The 19,910-nt window shown below is 51.2% G+C and overlaps 7 protein-coding genes across 7 annotated transcripts; 3 read left to right on the top strand and 4 right to left on the bottom strand.

Annotated features, from left to right (window-relative positions):
• Positions 1-330: 330 nt before the first annotated feature.
• On the bottom strand, positions 331-3,297 carry N7462_000268 (Pumilio-family RNA binding repeat-containing protein; the record flags this gene model as incomplete). The annotated part of the gene is made up of 7 exons (XM_057071994.1): positions 331-547; positions 608-698; positions 814-1,093; positions 1,196-1,822; positions 1,875-2,945; positions 3,000-3,113; positions 3,181-3,297. The coding sequence occupies 7 exons, from the start codon at positions 3,295-3,297 to the stop codon at positions 331-333; spliced, it is 2,517 nt and encodes an 838-aa protein (XP_056938524.1).
• A 737-nt stretch (positions 3,298-4,034) lies between these two features.
• Positions 4,035-5,850, bottom strand: N7462_000267 (alpha/beta hydrolase family protein; the record flags this gene model as incomplete). The annotated part of the gene is made up of 4 exons (XM_057071993.1): positions 4,035-5,290; positions 5,362-5,445; positions 5,497-5,622; positions 5,697-5,850. The coding sequence occupies 4 exons, from the start codon at positions 5,848-5,850 to the stop codon at positions 4,035-4,037; spliced, it is 1,620 nt and encodes a 539-aa protein (XP_056938523.1).
• Positions 5,851-6,123: 273 nt separating this feature from the next.
• N7462_000266 (uncharacterized protein) lies at positions 6,124-6,837 on the bottom strand (the record flags this gene model as incomplete). Its single annotated transcript, XM_057071992.1, has 1 exon — positions 6,124-6,837. One exon carries the CDS (start codon positions 6,835-6,837, stop codon positions 6,124-6,126), a length of 714 nt encoding a protein of 237 aa, XP_056938522.1.
• A 1,627-nt stretch (positions 6,838-8,464) lies between these two features.
• N7462_000265 (putative ER to Golgi transport protein (Sly41)) lies at positions 8,465-10,616 on the top strand (the record flags this gene model as incomplete). Its single annotated transcript, XM_057071991.1, has 4 exons — positions 8,465-8,567; positions 8,658-8,759; positions 8,913-9,286; positions 9,348-10,616. The coding sequence occupies 4 exons, from the start codon at positions 8,465-8,467 to the stop codon at positions 10,614-10,616; spliced, it is 1,848 nt and encodes a 615-aa protein (XP_056938521.1).
• Positions 10,617-11,142: 526 nt separating this feature from the next.
• N7462_000264 (putative NADH-ubiquinone oxidoreductase, subunit G) lies at positions 11,143-14,030 on the top strand (the record flags this gene model as incomplete). The annotated part of the gene is made up of 8 exons (XM_057071990.1): positions 11,143-11,232; positions 11,310-11,553; positions 11,609-11,632; positions 11,685-11,736; positions 11,801-11,815; positions 11,886-11,908; positions 11,987-13,868; positions 13,928-14,030. 8 exons carry the CDS (start codon positions 11,143-11,145, stop codon positions 14,028-14,030), a joined length of 2,433 nt encoding a protein of 810 aa, XP_056938520.1.
• A 505-nt stretch (positions 14,031-14,535) lies between these two features.
• On the bottom strand, positions 14,536-15,849 carry N7462_000263 (uncharacterized protein; the record flags this gene model as incomplete). The annotated part of the gene is made up of 4 exons (XM_057071989.1): positions 14,536-14,996; positions 15,071-15,377; positions 15,434-15,648; positions 15,702-15,849. 4 exons carry the CDS (start codon positions 15,847-15,849, stop codon positions 14,536-14,538), a joined length of 1,131 nt encoding a protein of 376 aa, XP_056938519.1.
• A 747-nt stretch (positions 15,850-16,596) lies between these two features.
• Positions 16,597-19,543, top strand: N7462_000262 (putative cytokinesis regulator (Byr4); the record flags this gene model as incomplete). The annotated part of the gene is made up of 2 exons (XM_057071988.1): positions 16,597-18,946; positions 19,008-19,543. The coding sequence occupies 2 exons, from the start codon at positions 16,597-16,599 to the stop codon at positions 19,541-19,543; spliced, it is 2,886 nt and encodes a 961-aa protein (XP_056938518.1).
• Positions 19,544-19,910: the final 367 nt, after the last annotated feature.

Genomic DNA, 19,910 nt, shown 5'->3' with positions numbered 1-19,910 from the left:
GGGAATGACAAGCCAAATTGGTAGATCGGCAAGCAGGATGAACTGTCAAGATTGAATCCACGAAAATCAACAAGGAAACCATGCATCAAAAAAGGGGTTGGTTGCCAGCTCTGACGGTTGGGAGATGACCAGGTTGTTCAGATGCCAGAGAGGGAATGTGGAGATAATGGATGTAAAGACTAATTCAGCAAATGATCGTTGGGTTTGATTGCTTTTTTTTCTCGTTCTTTCTTTGATGACTGGGTCTTTTCATCTTTTTAAGTGCTTTCTCTGCTGACGACACGGGAATGAAGTCGATCCGCCAATGATAATGGCATTGAGGGCAACGTTTCAACGAAATGGAGAATAGCTGGGGTTCCATTGGTTGTTTCGATTGAAACGACCACTGCTTGAGCCTGTGGATGAAAATCTCTCCTCATTAAATTGATTGAAGCGTCCAACTTGCATTCCCGTACCAGGGCCGGGACGGGTGGCATGGGATGGATTGCAGCAGAGCATCGCAACGCGGGATCCAAACTTGGAACCTCGAAGGGAAACCATGTGCTTACTAAATAAAAAATCAATATCACAGAATGTCCCAAAAGTAAAAACATCCAGAATTACATACCGAATATGACTGGCAACAAGTTCCCGTTGGTGAGGAGCAGCGTTCATAAGAACCCATTGAATTAGGTAGTTGCCATACTGGTCCCCCGCAACTAAGCCTCCTTTAGTATGGCTCCATTTTACCCAGGTTTTCTTTGCATTCTCTGGGAGTAGGGTGTGGAGTGGGGGAGGGAAGATATGGAAGGCATCAAATAGGACTCAACTCACTGTCGATCAATGGCATACGAGGCCGATCCGCACGCCCAGTGCACACTCGAGAAAGATAACGGTCCAAGAACTCCGATCCCCCGATTTTCAAACATTTTTCAACAATCTTGGATGCAAATTGATCCATGCTGTAATCAACTGCATAGTGAAGAACGTGCTCCACGGCACGGCTCTTGTCATGCGGCGCACCATGCTCACAGATATGCTGAATACACCAATTGCCGAATTGACCGTGAGCGAGCACATCGATTTTTCCTAAAACTTCTTCAATTGCCGGTCTCTGTTTCACTCTCAGCATTGCGTCTGTCTTAAATCACATCTATTTGTCTTTCTCCGGGGCAGGTTTAGAACTCAGAACTTGCTGAGAATGGACGAACTATACCTTTTCTTCCTCCACGCAATTCTCGAAGATATTCTGAACAACCAGGCTCCCCGTCTCACCCAGAGCCACTTCGTGCCACATGCCACGTAGCGCCTCGTTTACCTTGGCCATAATTTGGGGAGGATCATCGCTCCACCGGAGTTCAAATAGTTTCTGCCAGACGTGGCAAGCATACCGGTGAATCACCGTCTCTGGGATTCTGCGAAGGAGCTCGTGAACCATGACAGATTTGTGTTCCTCCGGAACGCAATCAAAGGCCTTTTGGATGACATGACACCCAAATGGATCCATACTCAGGCTGAGCGTGTTACCTCTGATTGCATTGGCGATGGAAGCCACCTGTTCGGGAGTTCCATGTTCAAAGCAACGCTGGACGAGAAAATTTCCGAACCGATTTACCATGAGCGAGTACGCTTGGCTAACAATAGCTTCAATGATGTCGTACTTCTGCTCAGTCGTTCCGACTTTGAGCTTCTGCTGCAGGAAGATAGATGCCTGCTGATCATTGTTGCACACAATCTTATCCACGATATACTTCCAGTCACACGAAACGTTCTTGTCGAGAAGGCGTCTATAATTGAGTGGCTCGAGAGGGGAAATATAGGTCTGAATAGGAGTTCCGCTAGTCTGCGGCAGCAAGTAAGTAAAAATCCCAACTAAAGACGACGATGATTCTCACTGTAGAGTTTGGCCAAGAGGCTCCTCCTGTCGTGTTCGTGGTGGTGAATTCAGATGCAGTTGGAGAAAGAGCCGTTGTGACTGCTCGTGTCTGATACGATGGCACTGGATATATCCCGATCGACTGGAACCCGCTGGATGGTCTGCTAGTTGGTGACCCGGGAGATTTAGGCGATTTATTAGCAGAGTCGTTGGGAAGAATAGGAGTGTAGGCGCCCCAGGTAGGATTTGGGTTTGGAAAAAGAGTCCCACCGCGGAGTCCCTGGGAAAAAGATCGGCGAGGCCCAGGAAGCGGAGCTTGGACAAACCGCGAATGCTCACTGGGTGGCCGCGAATAGACGCCATATCCAGGGTTTGAGAGGCCGGAGAGAACTCTCTGGGGCTGGAATGACCCGGGGCCGGCAAAGGCAGGGTAGACAGTGGAACCATTCCAGAACCGACAAGGATCTTGGCCTGTTAAGTGAGAATCCTGGAGAGCCTCTCCAGGCGGTTTGTTGAAGGGAGGATCATTCACATTGATCCCGACAGGGGTCTGGTTTTGCTGGTTCCAAAGGCCACGAGTACGATTATATGCTCCTGCAGACATGGCATCCGAGATATCGGACTGTGAGTCCTCCTGTGCATTCCAGGTGTCCTGGAAATGGCCAAATGCGGGATTTGAGGCGTTGAAAGCACTCTGCAAGTGGCTGATTGTCTGCTCGGTAATCTCACGGCCTCCAAAATCTGCCTCAGAAGGAGGGCCTAGTGCCTGATCTAGAGTGTGCTTGATGACTCGGGTCTGTGCAAGTTCTTGTTCCTGCAAAGCAATTTTGGAATTGGCAGCAAGTAGCTCCTCTTTGAGTCGAAGAAGCTCTGATATCCTGTCATCCTGGATATGAGAACTCACAGCATCAGCGAGATCACTGATGGGTTGTGCATCGTTGGCTGATGTGATCCGCAAGGGACCGGCAGAACGATCAGATTGGGCATGTGTTCTTGAGTCTAGGCTTGGGGGCTTCTTTGTGAGGACCTTCTCGAATTGAGATGTTTGACCAACCGAAGAATCGACTTCCCTATGGCCCAACTTCTGCTTCTAGGATTGTGAGATTGCGAGCGGTTGTTGTTCATCTCTTAGAACATGGCTCACCTTGGTAGACGGAACATCCGCATCCTCATCCAACGATGGCACATGCGCATCCCCATGCCTTGGCATTTCATCCAGGTCCGAATGGCTATGGCGGCTACTGGAGTGCTGGCAATCCTGGAGGCATTAGATCAAATGCCCAAAATATTTTCTATTCTCAGCACCCATCAAAAACAGAGCTCACCGAGGGTTCGCGTCCACCGAAGGCGAGGTGCCGCATGTCCACGCCACCATCGTGGGCGAGGAACCGCCCTTCCTTGGTCATGCGGGCCAGCATGGAGGGTGCAGTTAAAGTAGACATCCTGCTCTTTAAAGATGGGTGAGGCTGGAGAAGATAGAATGGAAACCAGGATGTGAGTGGCTGCCCCTCAAGGCACAATACCGGGAATGGGAGGGAAATGAAGACTCATGCAAGGTAAACCTCACAGCATAGGGGAGATGAAAGGCTGGAGAAAATCAGAGAGAGAATCGGGTTGGAGGAAGAAAGACAAGTCGGAGGTGAAGGGGGAAGCGGGAAAAGACTCCTCGACGGGTTGCTGCTTCACTGGAGGCAGGCACGGGGGCAATATAAACATTGCACGCCCAAACAACCTTTACGATCAGTTGTAACGCACATCTGCCTTGGGGAAGTAGGTACCTCAACCTGTAATACCAGAAATTGGCCCATTTTGGAAAGCTCAAGAGTATCAGGCAGAGAAGGCAAGCCCTGACGACTCTTTCCCGGTGAAAACACTCGTAGATCTACTTTTAAGAGACGCCAAAGTAAGCGACAACACGACGAGTCCATAAAATCACTCCAAGGAGCTATTGGGAGTACTCATATTGTTGATACACTATCAATAAAATACTCACTTCTCTTTATGTTTTCAATGTGCGGTAGAGGCTCGATGCATTCAAAGGGTCTAAAAACCTTTGGCCAATGAGCACGGTTGCTGAGGAGGCAATTCATCGGAACATTATGTCATATCTATGTTACCGGATAGATGCTAGATACCAGCTCTCTGTCGCAAAGCAAGGGCACACATGAACTCGATGTCTTCAAATGGGCTGGGAGTGGTATGAAGCAGGGGAAACCTGCCAGGATCGATCTAAATGGCCGGCCGCGTACACGCCAGCAATACCCTGCCAGCGGCAGTGATCGCTTAGAACTACATAATCCGGCTGTCCAGACCCGGTGATGGTAGGAGCAAGGCGAAGAGATTGGCTCAGACCAGCCAGGTCAGCGCCCCAGATCACTAGTTCCAGAGCTTCATCCTCCCGAGGTCGCAGGAAAACCGCCCCCAGGCCCGCTTCCCATGAGAACTCATGACGCCGAACAGACCGCGCAAGGACTGAATGATTTTTCCAGATAACCAGACGATCACGCTCTATACGAATTGGGTATGAATCGAGTAATGCAGGAGGAAGATCTTGGCCCATTGCGAGGGTGATGGTATTAGATCCAGGCTGAGACCGCTCCCAATCATCCAAGCATCCCTCGACGATCTGAGAGTCTGCAGCGAAGTATTGAAGAAGGTTACGACTGACTTGAAGAGCAGCATGTTCAATGCCGGGAGAACACATTCTGATGGTGAAGGGCCCTCGAGTATGGAGAATCGCATCCATTGCGCCAAGCTGGCGTCCATATCGTTGATCTAAAGTCCTCCAGTGCGAATCGTGCGAGACACTCCACTGGCCGTTGGCGTCTTTCAGGTACCATGTTTCTAGCAGTTGAGAAGGGTCCACGTCAAATGCTATTTGAGTATTATCTAATACGATGAACAATGGCAGTTCGATCCGAGGACCCTCCGAGGACAAGTGGAAGCGATAGATATTCCAGGTGGTGATATACCAGGTATGAGTTCCGGATGCGCGGCTGACCTTTAGTTTGCCGTTCGTGTCTGGAGACTGAAGCTGATCCACTTGGATTTTTGCTTTAGAACCCAGATCACCGGAGGCCGGAATTGTGATTGTAAATGTCTCCGGGAGTTGGTCTTCTAATGTTTTTCTCGTTTTGTTTATCATAACATGATAGAAGTCTCTCAGATACTGCGTCGTCATCACACCTTCGAACCAATGAGGTTTTCCGGGTAGCTCCTGATACATAGACGGCCATTGAATTTGATCAAGCAATTCATGCATCAGTCTTGCGTGGTATACTGGAACATTGTTATCGCAAGAGCCATGCTGCTGTGCTATTGGAATACCAGCAAGGTTGCTCAGTAATAGTTCATGTCGGTAACTAGACCTGGATCTCGAGAGAACCGAAGACAGGGAGGGATCTGAGAACTGCCACATGGTATAAGGGACATAGTCTACCCATGTTAGCATATCATCTTTCACGGAAATGAGGGGAATATGATGAAGAGGAACACTTGAGCCCTACTCTCGATGGACGTATATGCCGCTACAGGCGCCACGCCAGAGACCTTGTCTGGGAAATGTGTAGAGAAATACCATGCCCCTTGACCTGCTTTGACTCAGTATCAGGATTTTCATATCTTTCATGACTGGTTCATACCGCCATTGGAGTGACCGACGACGATCAAGTCTTCTTGAGAAGAAGTGGGCCCCCGCCAATCGACGTTGGCAATCCAGTCTGGGATTGCGAGTAATGCGGCCTGAAGGTCAGCAATACCCCAGTAATCTATATCAAAAATTACCTGAGTGGCTGCATACACAATTTGAGGATGAGCTAAAGCCTCCATTAGGTAGACTTACGCCAGTCATCACCACTCCAGGACGTCACACCACTTGGAAACAACATCCATGCGCAAACCCCATACGCCGCATCAAGCATCTCACGCGCCTGAGGACTATTTGCCTGCAACCCCGCACCATGGAAGACAACAATCACTGGAAGGGCATAATCCATTTTGCATATATCGAGTGGTGGAGGCCGCATGATAGCATAAGAAACTATGGAGGACGGATGCAGATATGTGAATCGTAGGGGACCGGAAAGTGGCATATCCTCAAATGAGATATTGAAAGGCCGACTGTAGATTTTTTTCTGGCCAACTGAGAATACTATACTGGCGGATATATGAGGATCACTTGGTTTCCTAGGGGAAATTCTAAAGATAAGAGGTCGAGTTTGGTAGGCGTAGAGTTTCAAAGGAGCCTTGAGAAACAACTGGGACGCGTCCTATGTTTCCAAGGGTATCAGTGAGAATTTCTCCTGTCGAGAAAGGGTGATATGCTTGACCTTCAAACCCGATAAGGAGATGATTTCAATGGTTTCTGCTCCGTTATTCTGTACGCTGATCGATGCCCAGGGACTACCGAGTCTCCCTTCAGCCAACTCCGACACTAGTAGACTGTTATGGTCCACCGTGAGTAAATCCTCATCGTCTCGCAGCTCGGCACGAATCACAGCCTCCACAGTATTTGTCAGTCCCCCCAGCGCACGAACATCCCGGGTCAGCCGCAGGTCCAACGCATGGGGGCCGGGGTTTAACCGAAGGATGCTAGGGGCTCGATTATACTGATACAAATCTCCACCAAAGTGGCGCTTACCGTCCACGGAGAATTCAAGAAGGCCCCCACCGAAGAGCGCGATCGTTTTTGGCTGGGATCCTGTGATCTCAAGTGTCCCACGGGCCCAAGATTGATACTGTAGGGCTGACCAACCATATACCGAATGCAACGTATCCCAATCGACATTCGGAAAGCTCACCTTCAGGAGAGCTTCTGTCTGGCTATACGAGGAGCTTGAAACGGTTGAATATGCAGCCATCCATTTCACAGTTCCATTAGTTGGGAGAGCACTATTGAAGCTCGTTTCAGGATCTTTCTGCAGGTGGTGGAATCCACCATAGCGCTCCAACGGATCGGCTCCCCATATTGCTTCTGCATGCATACCTCGAACCTGTTAATTTGATAGGCTGAATTCACGGCCATTTCTCATCTTTCGGTATACTGACCTCTCGTACCGAGCCTGAAGGGTCCAAGAACATCCCATCTCTCAGACAGACTAATCCCTGCAGCTGGCAATTCCGAGTGGAATTCCGAGACGAGTGGATTCTGGCGGAATAGCTCCATTGGCGAAAGGCTCAATGATTGACTTATGCATGATGGACCATAGAATAACCAGGATGAGGCCAACACTGGGGCGAAGATGAAACAATATTGCTTTTGCATCTTGGGTGTCGGTTTAACGATGTGAGGTATTTTCGCACAATTGCATATCTCAATACTTGTTCTGTGACGATTAGTAGTGATATGGTCTCTTTATTAGTTTGATAGACATATGAAAGGTACGGAAGGTCAGGTGATAAATATTCTGGTAGTAAAGGCGTGGATGACCTATATCGAGTTGACGGGATCCACCATGGAATGCTATAGACACCCCACATCAACAGAGGGAAATGTGGAGTATGGTCCGTGGGTAGTCGCTGGTTGAACTAGCCGACTTTTGTATCTTCAAGAGAGCTTGAAAGGAGGCGAAGGAGAAGACCGAGCTCGGTTGACTGGATTGGTGGGATTTGGGAGTACCATTCACGTGACGGGGTGCTGTCGATTTTCGCGATAGAGTGGTGAATGACCTGACCTACTTACAATACGTATTCATATTTATATAAGCATTGTGTCGAGGTATCTACTATATGAATAGATCAATATTTAGATTTAAGAACCAAAAATGTCCCAATCTATAGATATAACAAGCCCTATTAGCTCCCCCGCGTACATGCCATTAATAAGAATACCCATTTCCGAAGCCAGAGGAACATGGTGTCAATATGAGATCCTATTCCAAATATCTACCCGACCACGCCACCAAGCGCCCAATTCCTTGGGAATTATCAGTTGTGTGACCCAGTCCCCATACGAGCAATATACCCGGCGAGGAGATCTTACCACTGCGACAGACCGGCAGGCAGGAGTGGATCGAGGGACATTCGGATGACCATCCAAACACCGCCGATATAGAGAGATATGCAGCTCTTTATTTCCTCCTCACGGAGAATCATAATTCAGTACATCCCCAATTCCAGGCCCCAGGAGTTAATTCGGACTCGCAGTTGTTTAGGAAGGAATGTCGAAACTTCGCAGATATGGGGTTGCGGTCACATAGTGACCTTGGATCTACCTTGATCTACCTTGATCTACCTTGATTTCCCTTGATTTCCCTTGATTTCCCTTGATTTCCCTTGATTCGGGTCACCTATTCCTTTTCCGGCAGATACGGCGGGTTGGCAGATAAGAGCCGATAGATGAACAATCGCGGAGACAGGGCTTCGAGGCTCCGAGAATGATCGATACATGAAGACTTTCTCTATCAAGGGTGCCAGGTTCTTCAAGTCCGTGAGTCAGCTTCATTTCACATTTTGAGGAAGGTGTATCGACCACAGTCTACATAGCAGTATGGAGTATGGGCCATATTGGCCCTGTGCCACACGGAGAGCTCCGAGGCGTATTGGACGGGTACCTTGTAATGATCATGTAACGGTTGACGGTCGCACTCGGCGACCCTCAACCCCAGACACATGCCGGACCCTACTTTCACTTCGATCCCCCCCCTCCCCTTCATCTTGGAATTGTCGGTCCCGATTCCCCGATTCTTCGGCTTCTCCCTCTCCTTTACTGATTGTGGGAACGCGACTACTTTGCGTCGCCAGGCACCGGCTGTTTCGCCTCTTGCAACGTGTGCCCTCCATTCTCCACGCTCATTCGCCTGAGATTCGTCATCGCCAACCCTCCTCTTCTCCTCCCTGCTGGCGCAACATCTCTCGGAGGGCAACCCGAATACATCGCCTGCTCTGCGCGATTCAACTTTCGTGGGTAAGTTGATGCAAGACACCGAACACGCGGTCAACGCGGAGCCAATATAGAGGGAGACGAAGGAGAACCGCCGAGCAGAAAAAAAAAAGAATTAACCTCCGATCTAGACCACGTTTACACGGATTCCGTAAACGACAATGACTACAACTACAGTGACGGGCCATGGGCGACGGTCATCCCTGCGCCAACCGGAATTGCAAGTCCCAACAAACCCCTCCTCCCAACCTGCCAGCAGCCCCATCGATCAATTTCCTCCCTACGATGAATCTCTCGATGCAGCCATAGGATCCAGCCGTCCAACCCCAACTGCCTCGGTGAAGTATGCGCCAAGTGAACTGTGGGAGCCCCGGAAGTCGACATTCTACTCTCGCGAGCACAATCATGCGTCCGCGAGGAATCCTAAGCATCGGCCTCGGAAGAGCATCAGCGAGGCCATTACAACCATTCGAACCCGAAACGGCAGCATGAGTGCCAATGCACACGAACTGGCGGAAGCACTTCGAGCACCGGTGTCCTATCGCTTGATTGTAGGTTCCTTCCCCCTCGGGCGCTTCTAGCTGTGCTGGCTAATCATGAATACCTATCCAGTCTCTCTGTCTCGTTTGGTATCTGACCTCTGCTCTCACGAATACGTCTTCAAAGTCTATCTTGAACGCACTACCGATGCCAATTACTCTAACTATCGTCCAATTCGCCTTCGTCTCCATCTGGTGCCTATTGCTTGTATACCTGTCTACAGTGATTCCATGGCTACGGCAGAGCGTACCAGTCCTCAAGCATGGTATTCGCTACCCATCGCGGGAGGTGATCTCCACCGCGCTGCCTCTCGCGGTGTTCCAGTTAGCCGGGCACATCCTGAGTTCCATGGCCACTTCACAGATCCCCGTATCGTTGGTGCACACCATCAAAGGCCTCTCGCCACTGTTCACCGTTCTGGCATACCGAATTCTGTTTCGGATCCGATATGCGAGGGCAACCTACCTCTCACTGATCCCTCTTACCGTTGGAGTCATGCTGGCATGCTCCACGGATTTATCCACTAATTTCTTTGGGATCATGTGCGCATTCCTGGCTGCCTTGGTTTTCGTTTCGCAGAACATTTTCTCTAAGAAGCTCTTCAACGAAGCCGAGCGTGCGGAATCCGAAGCACAATATCCAGGACGGCGGAAGCTGGATAAGCTCAACCTACTCTGCTATTGCTCCGGCCTGGCTTTCTTCCTTACCCTGCCAATCTGGTTTGTCAGCGAAGGGTATCCCTTGGTAGCCGATTTCATCAAGGACGGTGTGATTTCCTTGTCGGGCAAACAGGGGTCGCTGGATCACGGCGCGCTGATGGCTGAATTTGTATTTAACGGCGTGTCACACTTCGCGCAAAACATCCTGGCTTTCGTGCTCCTGTCCATGGTGTCTCCTGTCTCCTATTCGGTTGCCTCCCTCGTGAAACGGGTCTTTGTGATTGTTGTTGCCATTGTTTGGTTTGGCAGCTCCACTACCTCCATCCAAGCTGTTGGGATTGGGCTCACCTTCGTGGGCCTCTACCTCTATGATCGCAACAGCCATGATGATGTTGCTGACCAACGAGCGAACGCAGACCACTTCCGTGCCCGTGAATCCATCCTGCCTATGAATGTTCGGCCTTCAAGCAAGCCGTGGGATTCGAACGGCTACGCTTTCCCCGGGAGTCGAGCATATGACCTCGTCGCTCCCCATTCCTCACATGCGATCAATTCTTCCAAGAAGGAGGACGATGGTGCTGGGCGCGTGCGACCGCGAGGAACCAGCGTTTCTCGGAATTGGCTGCCCGGGACCAAACAAGAATCAACGTGGCAATCCACCGACTCCCAGACCGGCGCATAGCACTAGCTACTCACACATCCCTTTGTGTCTTTCCCTGTCTTCTACGGATTGGTTTCCAGTCCCCATATCTCGGAGGGTTGGGACTTGTTGAGTGTATTATAACTCGGCGTTGCGGTGTTCAATTTGTCCTGCTTTCTTGGAAGAAATGTTCCGAGGTATTGGTGCCACCAACTCGCCTGCGAGCAAAATTGTTTTTTTTTTTTATTTTTATTTTTATTTTTTTTTTGAGGGAAGTGTATTACCAACCTCCGCAATAGAAAGGAGTGAAGAAGGAATTCATCATATGGAATGAGAGTGTACATAGCGTCAATCTATGACTTGATCATGAGCAAGATCTCCTTCACGGCGCCCAAGAATCCGGCTGGCCGGTGGGGGTGTCTGGCATGGTGATGTAGCTACCGTCAGTAAAGAACAATGTCATCATCGGGGAAATTCTCCCTTGACTGCTCCAGCTCGGTGCAATTCTGCTCTGGGACAATGTTGCAGAGGAGGCCGGGACTGATCGCCCTGTCTCCTACAATAAATCATGCCCGTGAATGAGATGAGGAGCGGGAAAAGCCAGGGGCAGCCGCGGGCAGTTTTTGATGTTGGCCCGGAGCCCCTGTTTATCCGCGCAGTCCGTAACCGAGCCAATCAGCCCGTTGGCCAATCCGCGCCCGCGCATTTGGGATTTGCGAGGTCCTGCTGAGTCAGCACCCGGATGGTCAGCAGCATTATGTAACCCAGAAGATTCCGACCGCTGAACGTCAAGCTCCTTCCTCGACCCCCTCGTCCACCCCATCCCCAATCCCCTCCTACCCCCCCTTCTCCTTCATCGTCTCACGTTTAATCATGCGGCCGCAACTTTTCCGTGCGGCCGCCCGGTCTCTCCGGGTGCCCAGGGCCCGTGCCTTCGCGACAACCGCCCCTCGCGCGGCCGAGGTGGAACTCACCATTGGTATGTTCCAATCCGCGAACTCATTAATGAAAACGCATTGACAGAAAGAGTATAGATGGCAAGAAGGTGTCGGTTGAAGGTAATGCTTCCCTCTGATTCTTCCATTTGTCCATTGCTGATCTCTCTCGAAGCTGGCTCGGCTCTCATCCAGGCATGCGAGAAAGCTGGTGCAACAATCCCCAGGTATGGCTTCCTCGATGCGAGAGATCTGTCTTGTTTGTTCCTCACAGTACTGACTCGATTCTAGATATTGCTATCACGAGTATGTGTTCAATTGGCGACCCGATTTCGAATGCTCGAGAATGGATCTTGCTAACACTGCAGTAATGAAGGAAATTATTGGTTGCCGGAAATTGTGGGTTCAACCCTCCCCGCTGGAGAAATCCAAACATAAGTTGCCTCAGTTTGGGCATGCTAACGTGTATGTATCTAGGCCGTATGTGTCTCGTCGAAGTTGAGCGTGCCCCCAAGCCCGTCGCGTCGTGCGCCTGGCCCGTTCAGCCAGGAATGGTCGTGAAAACGAACTCGCCGCTCGTGCACAAGGCCCGGGAGGGTGTCATGGAGTTTCTTCTCGCCAATCATCCGCTAGACTGTCCGGTTTGTGACCAGGGAGGTGAATGCGACCTTCAGGACCAGTCGATGCGTTATGGAGCTGACCGTGGTCGGTTCCATGAGGAGGGCGGTAAGCGAGCGGTAGAGGACAAGAACATCGGTCCTCTAGTAAAGACCTCGATGAACCGATGCATCCACTGCACTCGCTGTGTCCGTTTTATGAATGACGTCGCGGGTGCACCGGAGTTGGGAACCACTGGTCGTGGCAACGACATGCAAATCGGTACATATCTGGAGCGTAACCTTGACTCGGAATTGTCGGGTAATGTCATCGATCTTTGCCCTGTTGGTGCCTTGACCTCTAAGCCATACGCCTTTCGAGCTCGCCCCTGGGAACTGAAGCACACCGAGTCCATTGATGTCCTCGACGCTCTCGGCTCCAACATCCGCATCGATAGCCGTGGCATGGAAGTCATGCGCGTGGTTCCCAGACTGAACGATGATATCAACGAGGAGTGGCTTAACGACAAGTCCCGATTCGCCTGTGATGGATTGAAGACTCAGCGACTCACCACACCCCTGATTCGTCGGGAGGGCAAGTTTGTTCCGGCAACCTGGGAGCAGGCTCTGATGGAAATCTCGTCGGCTCAAGAGAAGCTGCAGCTCCAGTCCAACGAGTTCAAGGCGATTGCTGGTCACCTGGTAGATACCGAATCGCTAGTTGCTATGAAGGACATGGCCAACAAGCTAGGATCCGATAACCTTGCTCTTGACCAACCTGGCGGCAGTGCTCCTGTGGCTCACGGCGTTGATGTTCGTTCCAACTATCTGTTCAACTCGAAGATCTACGGTATCGAGGAGTCCGATGCCGTTCTTCTTGTCGCCACCAACCCTCGCCATGAAGCTGCGGTCCTAAACGCCCGAATTCGTAAGCAGTACTTGCGCTCGGATATGGAAATTGGTCTTGTCGGCGAAAACTTTGAGAGCACCTTTGACTATGAGCATTTGGGCGTGGACGTCAACTCCTTGAAGGCGGCTCTTTCAGGCGAGTTTGGTAAGAAGCTCGCTTCCGCCCAGCGGCCCATGATTGTGGTTGGCAGTGCGGCGGTCGAGCACCCTGACGCTAAGGCCATCTTCGAGGTCGTGGGTAGTTTCGTTGAAAAGCATGCCAATAACTTCAACACCCCTGAATGGCAAGGCTACAACGTCCTACAGCGTGCTGCTTCGCGGGCGGGTGCTTACGAAATTGGCTTCACAACCCCATCCCCAGAAGTTGCACAGACTACTCCCAAGATGATCTGGCTCTTGGGAGCCGATGAGGTTGCGCAGAATGAGATCCCGAAGGATGCATTCGTTGTCTACCAAGGTCACCACGGTGACCGAGGTGCTCAACTCGCTGATGTCGTCCTTCCTGGTGCCGCATACACCGAGAAGTCTGCCACCTATATCAATACCGAAGGACGTGTACAGATTACCCGTGCGGCAACCTCACTCCCCGGTGCGGCTCGTGACGATTGGAAGATCATCCGTGCTACTAGCGAGTTCCTCGGCGTCCCTCTCCCCTACGATGATATCGAGGCTCTGCGCGATCGCATGGAAGAAATCAGCCCCGTGATGCGTCGCTATGATGTTGTTGAGCCCACATCCGTCAGCGCCTTGAGCAAGGTGCAGCTGGCGGACCAGAACAAGGGTTCCTCGGCCACCGGAGCTCCTTTCAAGCGGGTCATTGACGACTTTTTCTTTACTGATTCTATCTCCAGGAGGTACGCACTCCGATTTGGCATCCCCCAGTTCATTTTTAACTTAACTGACATAATGACAGCTCGCCCACCATGGCTCGCTGCTCTGCTGCCAAGGCCACCGGTAACCCTGAGACTAACTTCATGGCTGCTGGGGAGATGTCTCCCCAGGCCCTGTATGGTTAAGCCTGGGGTCATCTGGCCCTGACATGAGTCGCGAATTGATTCTGTGTTTTGTCTAATGGTTGCAGGCGTTGTTATTTGTACCACATTACCTCCCTTTGATGTACCGTTTCCTTTCCACCACCTGTTTTCTCCATCATCTTGACACCGCTTCGTCCGGTTTCTGTGGTCAGCCTCCTTCACCCATTCTCCGGTATTACCTGGGATTTATCGTTCGGGGTTGACTTGTACATAAAAAGATTGAGACCCATAAATTTCAATTCCATTTCGGAGATGATGGTCGAACACGCACAGATTCTGTCCTCCGTATCAACCCCAAATATCTCTGGCCACTTGGGAACGTATATTATTCCCAGCCCGATATAGTGTTTCACGTATCTTGTGCTTCGATAACTGAGACTCTCAAACAAAGCCAGTTTCCGATTTCTGTTTTTTTTTTTTTGTTACAACAGGGCTAGATTATAAGACTAGAAGACAACTTCGACTCGGAGTCCCAAACCAAGCCATCTCATAGCTCGTCATCATCTGTTTCCCCCGCGGTTTCTTCTGCTATTCCGGCGGACGCTGCTTCTGTCTGTATAGTATCCCTCCTCGGTGGCCCTCGGCGGGCAAAGGGCAACTCCCTTCGTGGAGGAGGAGTTCTTTCTTTCGAAGGGGGTGGTCGGGTCAAGTTATCAGCCTCTTGGGGTTGTGGGACGGCTCGGCCTAGCGTTGCCGGAGCGTCGGGTTCATCGTCTGTTGTCATGTTATCCTCTTCCTCCAATGGCTGGGGTGTTGATCGCATTTCATCATCTGTCTCTTGGTCACTCAGAGATCCTCCAGCAAGGCCCCTGTGGTCTGTATCCATTGGCTCAAAGCCATCATCTGACTCTTCCGCAGCATCATTTGTATCGTCGAGACGACGTTTTGGTGCCTGGGAGGTACCTGTGGGATCATGGATTCGCCCTGTAGCAGCTTGAATCTCGGAAACTACCGAGTATTTTAGTAATGCATATTAAAGGAGGGGAAGCCACTTCTCAACATCTCCACTAGCCGAGCCCTACCTTTCACAGGGTCTGCTGTGGCTGATGCCAGGAGTCGCTGCTGGTTGCGGATCTTGAGTTTTTTCTCATTCAACAGGTGAAGAAAGTTGACCAGCATTTGACTCTCGTGTTGGCTCTTTGCTCGCCTGAGCTCCTCTAGTTGTTGATTCAGCTTGGATATAGTGTCCTCTGCGGACCGATAGCGGCCCATCAAGCTTGTTACTTGATTCTGCAAGTCACTGGTTTTTCTTGCAGTCACTCCGCACCACTCAAAAAGCTCAATGGCCTGTTCATCATCCTGTAAAAGGGTAAGAGCACCGAGCCTTTGCTAAGAGGCAGTTAAAAAACATATATCAGCGGCATGAGACCTTGCGAGGTTCATACAGTAATATCCTGAACCCTCTTTCGTATCGTGAGCACAATCTCCTTGCTCCCTTCATTGGAGGTAGAGACACTTGCGGAACTCTCAATTTCTGACCACCAGGGTGGTTGATCCGACAAGATTGATTGGCCCAGAACGAAGGAGACAGTCTGAGCCCATTCGTCTTGTGAGCCCTGGTAGTTTTTGGCACAGAGATCTTGAAGTTGAGTTTGTTTGACTGTGAAGTATTTAGCGAACCATTTCATTCCAAGCTTCTTAATACCAGCGTACTGGTGGTTATATAGGGACTCTCTCCCTCTGTGGCTGTCAGCGTCAAGTCGAGGGTAGCAGGGCCCGTATGGAAGACATGGAGGAGTACAAAAGAATCAGGCTCATCCGACCGAGCAACCTGGAGGACTCGGACCTCAGAAAAAGACATGATGATCGATGGGGTAGAGGGAGTAGATTCATGGGATCTCCGAGTCGTCGGGAACTGGGCAAGGCAACCATCCGCGCCTCCGTTTGGTGATCCACCAAGGGACGCCCACGCAACACCTTTCTCCTCTCTCCACCTTCTGCTCCTCCGCTCCACCATCCTTTCCAATCCTCCAACCCATCGCCTTCTCGACCTAAATCAATATCTTAGCCATCACGGCGGGTCTATCATCTAAGCTCCTCCGACACGAACATGCCAACCCGTCCGGAGCACGTCCCCACCGCGTCCTCACACTAAGCACGTTCCCTCCCTCCACGAGGAATCCCATCCAGCCACCAACCACCACCCATACACCCACACACTACCTCACAACGAACCCCCTTTCCTTTTACTCGAAACCTCTCTGGCCCACCAGCGAGAAAATTGTGGACCTGTCGGAGGTCAGATATTCCTGCTCTCCGACTGCCATCCAGACCTCCCTACCTCCAGAGTCCTCCCAAAGCGCTTCCCAATCAATCTATTCCAAGGTCGTCCGAGAATTGCCATCAGAGGCCTGGAGAGAGCCTGGCTTATAACTCGCCTTATCTTGGACAACCCGGAATGACGTTCATCTTGCCGCAACTCTGCTACTCTGAGACCCAGTGTCGTAACTCTCGGGTTTGACCCTTCATCATCGCCATTGCACCGTTGGCTGTTTGGCAAACGCGCGCCTGCCTCTTCTACGTGCTCTGCCCAGATATTTGAATCAGCATGGCCTTGCCGATGACCCGAGCCCAGCCCTATGAGCAGGATATGGTTGAATGTTGGGATGATGATGACGACCTACAGTTTAACGATGGTTGCCAATTCCATGCTGCATCCAGCACGGGATCTGTCACGAACTCCTCGTTTCGCCCCTCTGGACACCGTGACTCGATCTCGTCTCGTCGATCTGCTCGTTCTGATATCGATTCTAATGCTGGGGATGAGGATTGGCAGGTCCTCTTGCACGATAATGATGAATTCTCCAAGGAGGAAGCTCTTGCTTCAGCTAAAAATGCCGGTATTCCTATCCCCGCTGACATTCCAAATTCCGCCCTTGTCGGGGGCGCTATTAAGCGGCTGTCGGCTCGGAAGTCTAGGAAAACCTTCGTCGATGACTGGTCAGAAGACGTAGAGCTCCCTGGTCCGGATACAATATTGGCTCTCAAGACCCCCCGAACCATCGCTTTTCCAGAAACACTAAGGCAAATCAGCTCCGCAGCCACCAGCCCCGTGAAATCGACAGCTTCTCCGTCGTGGAGTGACGACATCGCCACTCGTCTGCAATCAACGCTTGCGAATTTGGATCGATTGCAGGATGAAAATATCTGCCTTGTCAATGGAGATGTTCCCACAATCAAGGCCCCCGTACCACGGTCTCCACAGAAGAATTCTGGGGTGACTTCAGACGATTTTGTTGAAGACCTGGAACTACCGCCCGGTCATGAGCCCCTTGAACTATCCCATCGCAAAGAAAACGCCAATGTTTCTAGCCCTATTCTTGATGACTTCGATCTAGAGTGGTCCGAGGGTAGCATCGGTGTCCGAGTCGGCGGCACTGCCCGAGATGGCCGTTCAGTTCCCAGCTCTTCTATTTCGATTGCCAGTCCAAGTGTGTCGAGTTGTCTGACAGGAGAGAGTGAAGAAGATGGCCTTGACGGTCTCTTGTTTCCAGATGGCCCCCTGGATTTCACGGCCTCGCTCAATAAGCGGCAAGCAGCCCAAGATCCAGATGATACCCTCGGTCCGGAAAGAAGTCAGAACATACCAACTCCTTTGGATGCAGATGATTTCTTCTCTGGGATTGAAATCGAGGATGGTAGAGCTTTTGGCTCAAGAAAATTGACCTTGAATCCTAATGTCAAATGCAAGACGGAATGGCCGTCGAGCCCAACACGTCGACCAGCAACTACCTTAACCTTTACGAATGCAACTGGGTCTCCGCGCACTCGTATCCCACGTTTATCTGGTAATGATCGAACTCTTTCCACCCACCTTGAAACAGTTTCGGAAAGCGGTGCACCTCTTTCCAAATTCAGGCGATCTCAGTCTCGACTTGGACACTCTTCTCAATCATCGGTGTCTAGTCTACCTTCGTCCAGCATACATCCGACATCTCCCACTCCTATCCCATCTGGCCGAAAGCTTCTTGGAAGCAGGACTTCCAGAGACACTGACCATACCAATGACCCGAAAGTTCCTAATCGACCACTCCGAAGTAAACGGTCCATGCCATCCATCCGTGGCGTAACATCACTCACTCCGCCACATCATTCACAACGAGCGCCATCTCGTGCGGAGGGTCACACCGCTCTGAATAGACCCAAGACACCCGTGGAGCGCGCCATGGTTGATGTCCGGACCTCAACCCGCCGATCTCAGGCTTCCTTTGTTCCAGTTGGTGGATCAGAGAGACAATCTCACCATTCTACTATCAAGAATCAACGTCCCTCCCGGCGAACTAATTCGGATAGTTCCAGTGACCTTCTAAGCCCCCAGGGAACCTTCTCCCGACTATCACGATCGACTCGTCCTGAGGTTCTACGACACAGCTTTGGGGAAACGAGTCCGGAAACCGCCAGGTCGGGAACGACCAAGCGAACGCTCACTCGACCTACGCGGCGCCGCAATTTCGGCGATGGAACGGAGTTGGAGTCTTTCGATGATTTGCCAACATCTGCCTCCACGGAAAGCAGATTTGTGAAGCATCCAGCTGGGCGAGGAGCCCCCCGATCCGTGCGTGCTCGACTCAGCCAGAGTCGCATTACTCCCCCAATTGAATCTCCGAAACAGTCCATACCTTCAGCCTCGAAACCACCCAACCCCACGCCAAGATTTGCGCGGGATACCAATGCATCGCGAAATGCGCGCGAGCAACGCATTGCCTCCATGAATTCACGGACTCGTGACGCAAACCCCCTGGCTGCATTCTCTCCCAATTGGAAACCCCATTCTATCGTCTCCCGGATCTCACCAACCTCCGCCCCTGTTCGCAATCGCAAAATTAGACCGGCGATAAAACCTCCATCCAAGCCTCACTTAATTAAACCCATGGGATCTGGAGTGCATGAAGCCAAATGTAAATATCGATCCACCTCTGTTCCCCATTCTTAAGACAGCGAGCTAATCAATTTATCAAGCGGTACGAGGCATGCGCTATAACCCGGAAACCTTCAGGTGGGAAGGCAACGAAAATCTCATCCAGGACTTTGATATCGCCACCGCACCGAAGTCCCCGAAACCTGCACCCGCTCTCATCACCAATGTGGGTGCCATGCACAATGTGCAGGTCGTCGGTGGCATGGTGTTTGATCCACAACGCATGTGTTGGCTCAAGGCCGCCTCCTTTGGGTCTGGAAACAATGACGGGTTTAGCGCCGATGAGGACGACGTCTTTGCAGGATTGGACGACCTTGACGATCAAGTTTCTGGTGCTGTCGGGCGACCATCTGGAGCCCTGGATGAGCTTCACTCTCCCACGGCGGGCGAGGATCCCAGTGGCGGTGAGTCTTCCGACGAGGCACCGATCACCGAGGAATTCGATGTTGGGCCAGAATTTATCCGACGCCAACGGGCTGAGGAGGATAAATGGAGACGCAAAGTGGACAAGTGGGTTGGCTCTGATCGAGGCGATCGTGACATTCATTGGCGATGGGCCATCCGCGATCTCGTCTGACCGTCCAAGGCATCTTTCTCGTCCACCCTTTTGCTTTGGTATAGGGGGGATCTTTTCCACTGGTGCAATCTTTGCTGATGATCCCGTCCATGATGCTTCTATCGCCTGAACAGTCCCGGGCGAAGCTCAACATAAATGATGTGCCCATTCTTCCCCCCGCCTCCCCCTTCCCCGGGGCAGCCCCTACCTTTTTATGACATGAAGCATGAAATCCAGCCCCCAATTGGCCATAATGAACCTGGTCAAACGAATTTTTATGGATATTTTTGTGATGCTGTTGCTACTATTGCTGTTGTTCCCGGAAAAAGGATGGTCTGTTGTAATAATTATATTCTAGTATCTTGGGATTCCTGAGTACACACGTACA

This window comes from Penicillium macrosclerotiorum (genome assembly GCF_028827735.1).
Source record: "Penicillium macrosclerotiorum strain IBT 26536 chromosome Unknown utg000001l_segment0_segment0, whole genome shotgun sequence".
Taxonomy (NCBI): Eukaryota; Fungi; Ascomycota; class Eurotiomycetes; order Eurotiales; family Aspergillaceae; genus Penicillium; species Penicillium macrosclerotiorum.
Note: the sequence above shows the minus strand (reverse complement) of the source record. Positions and strands in the feature narration are given on the sequence as shown.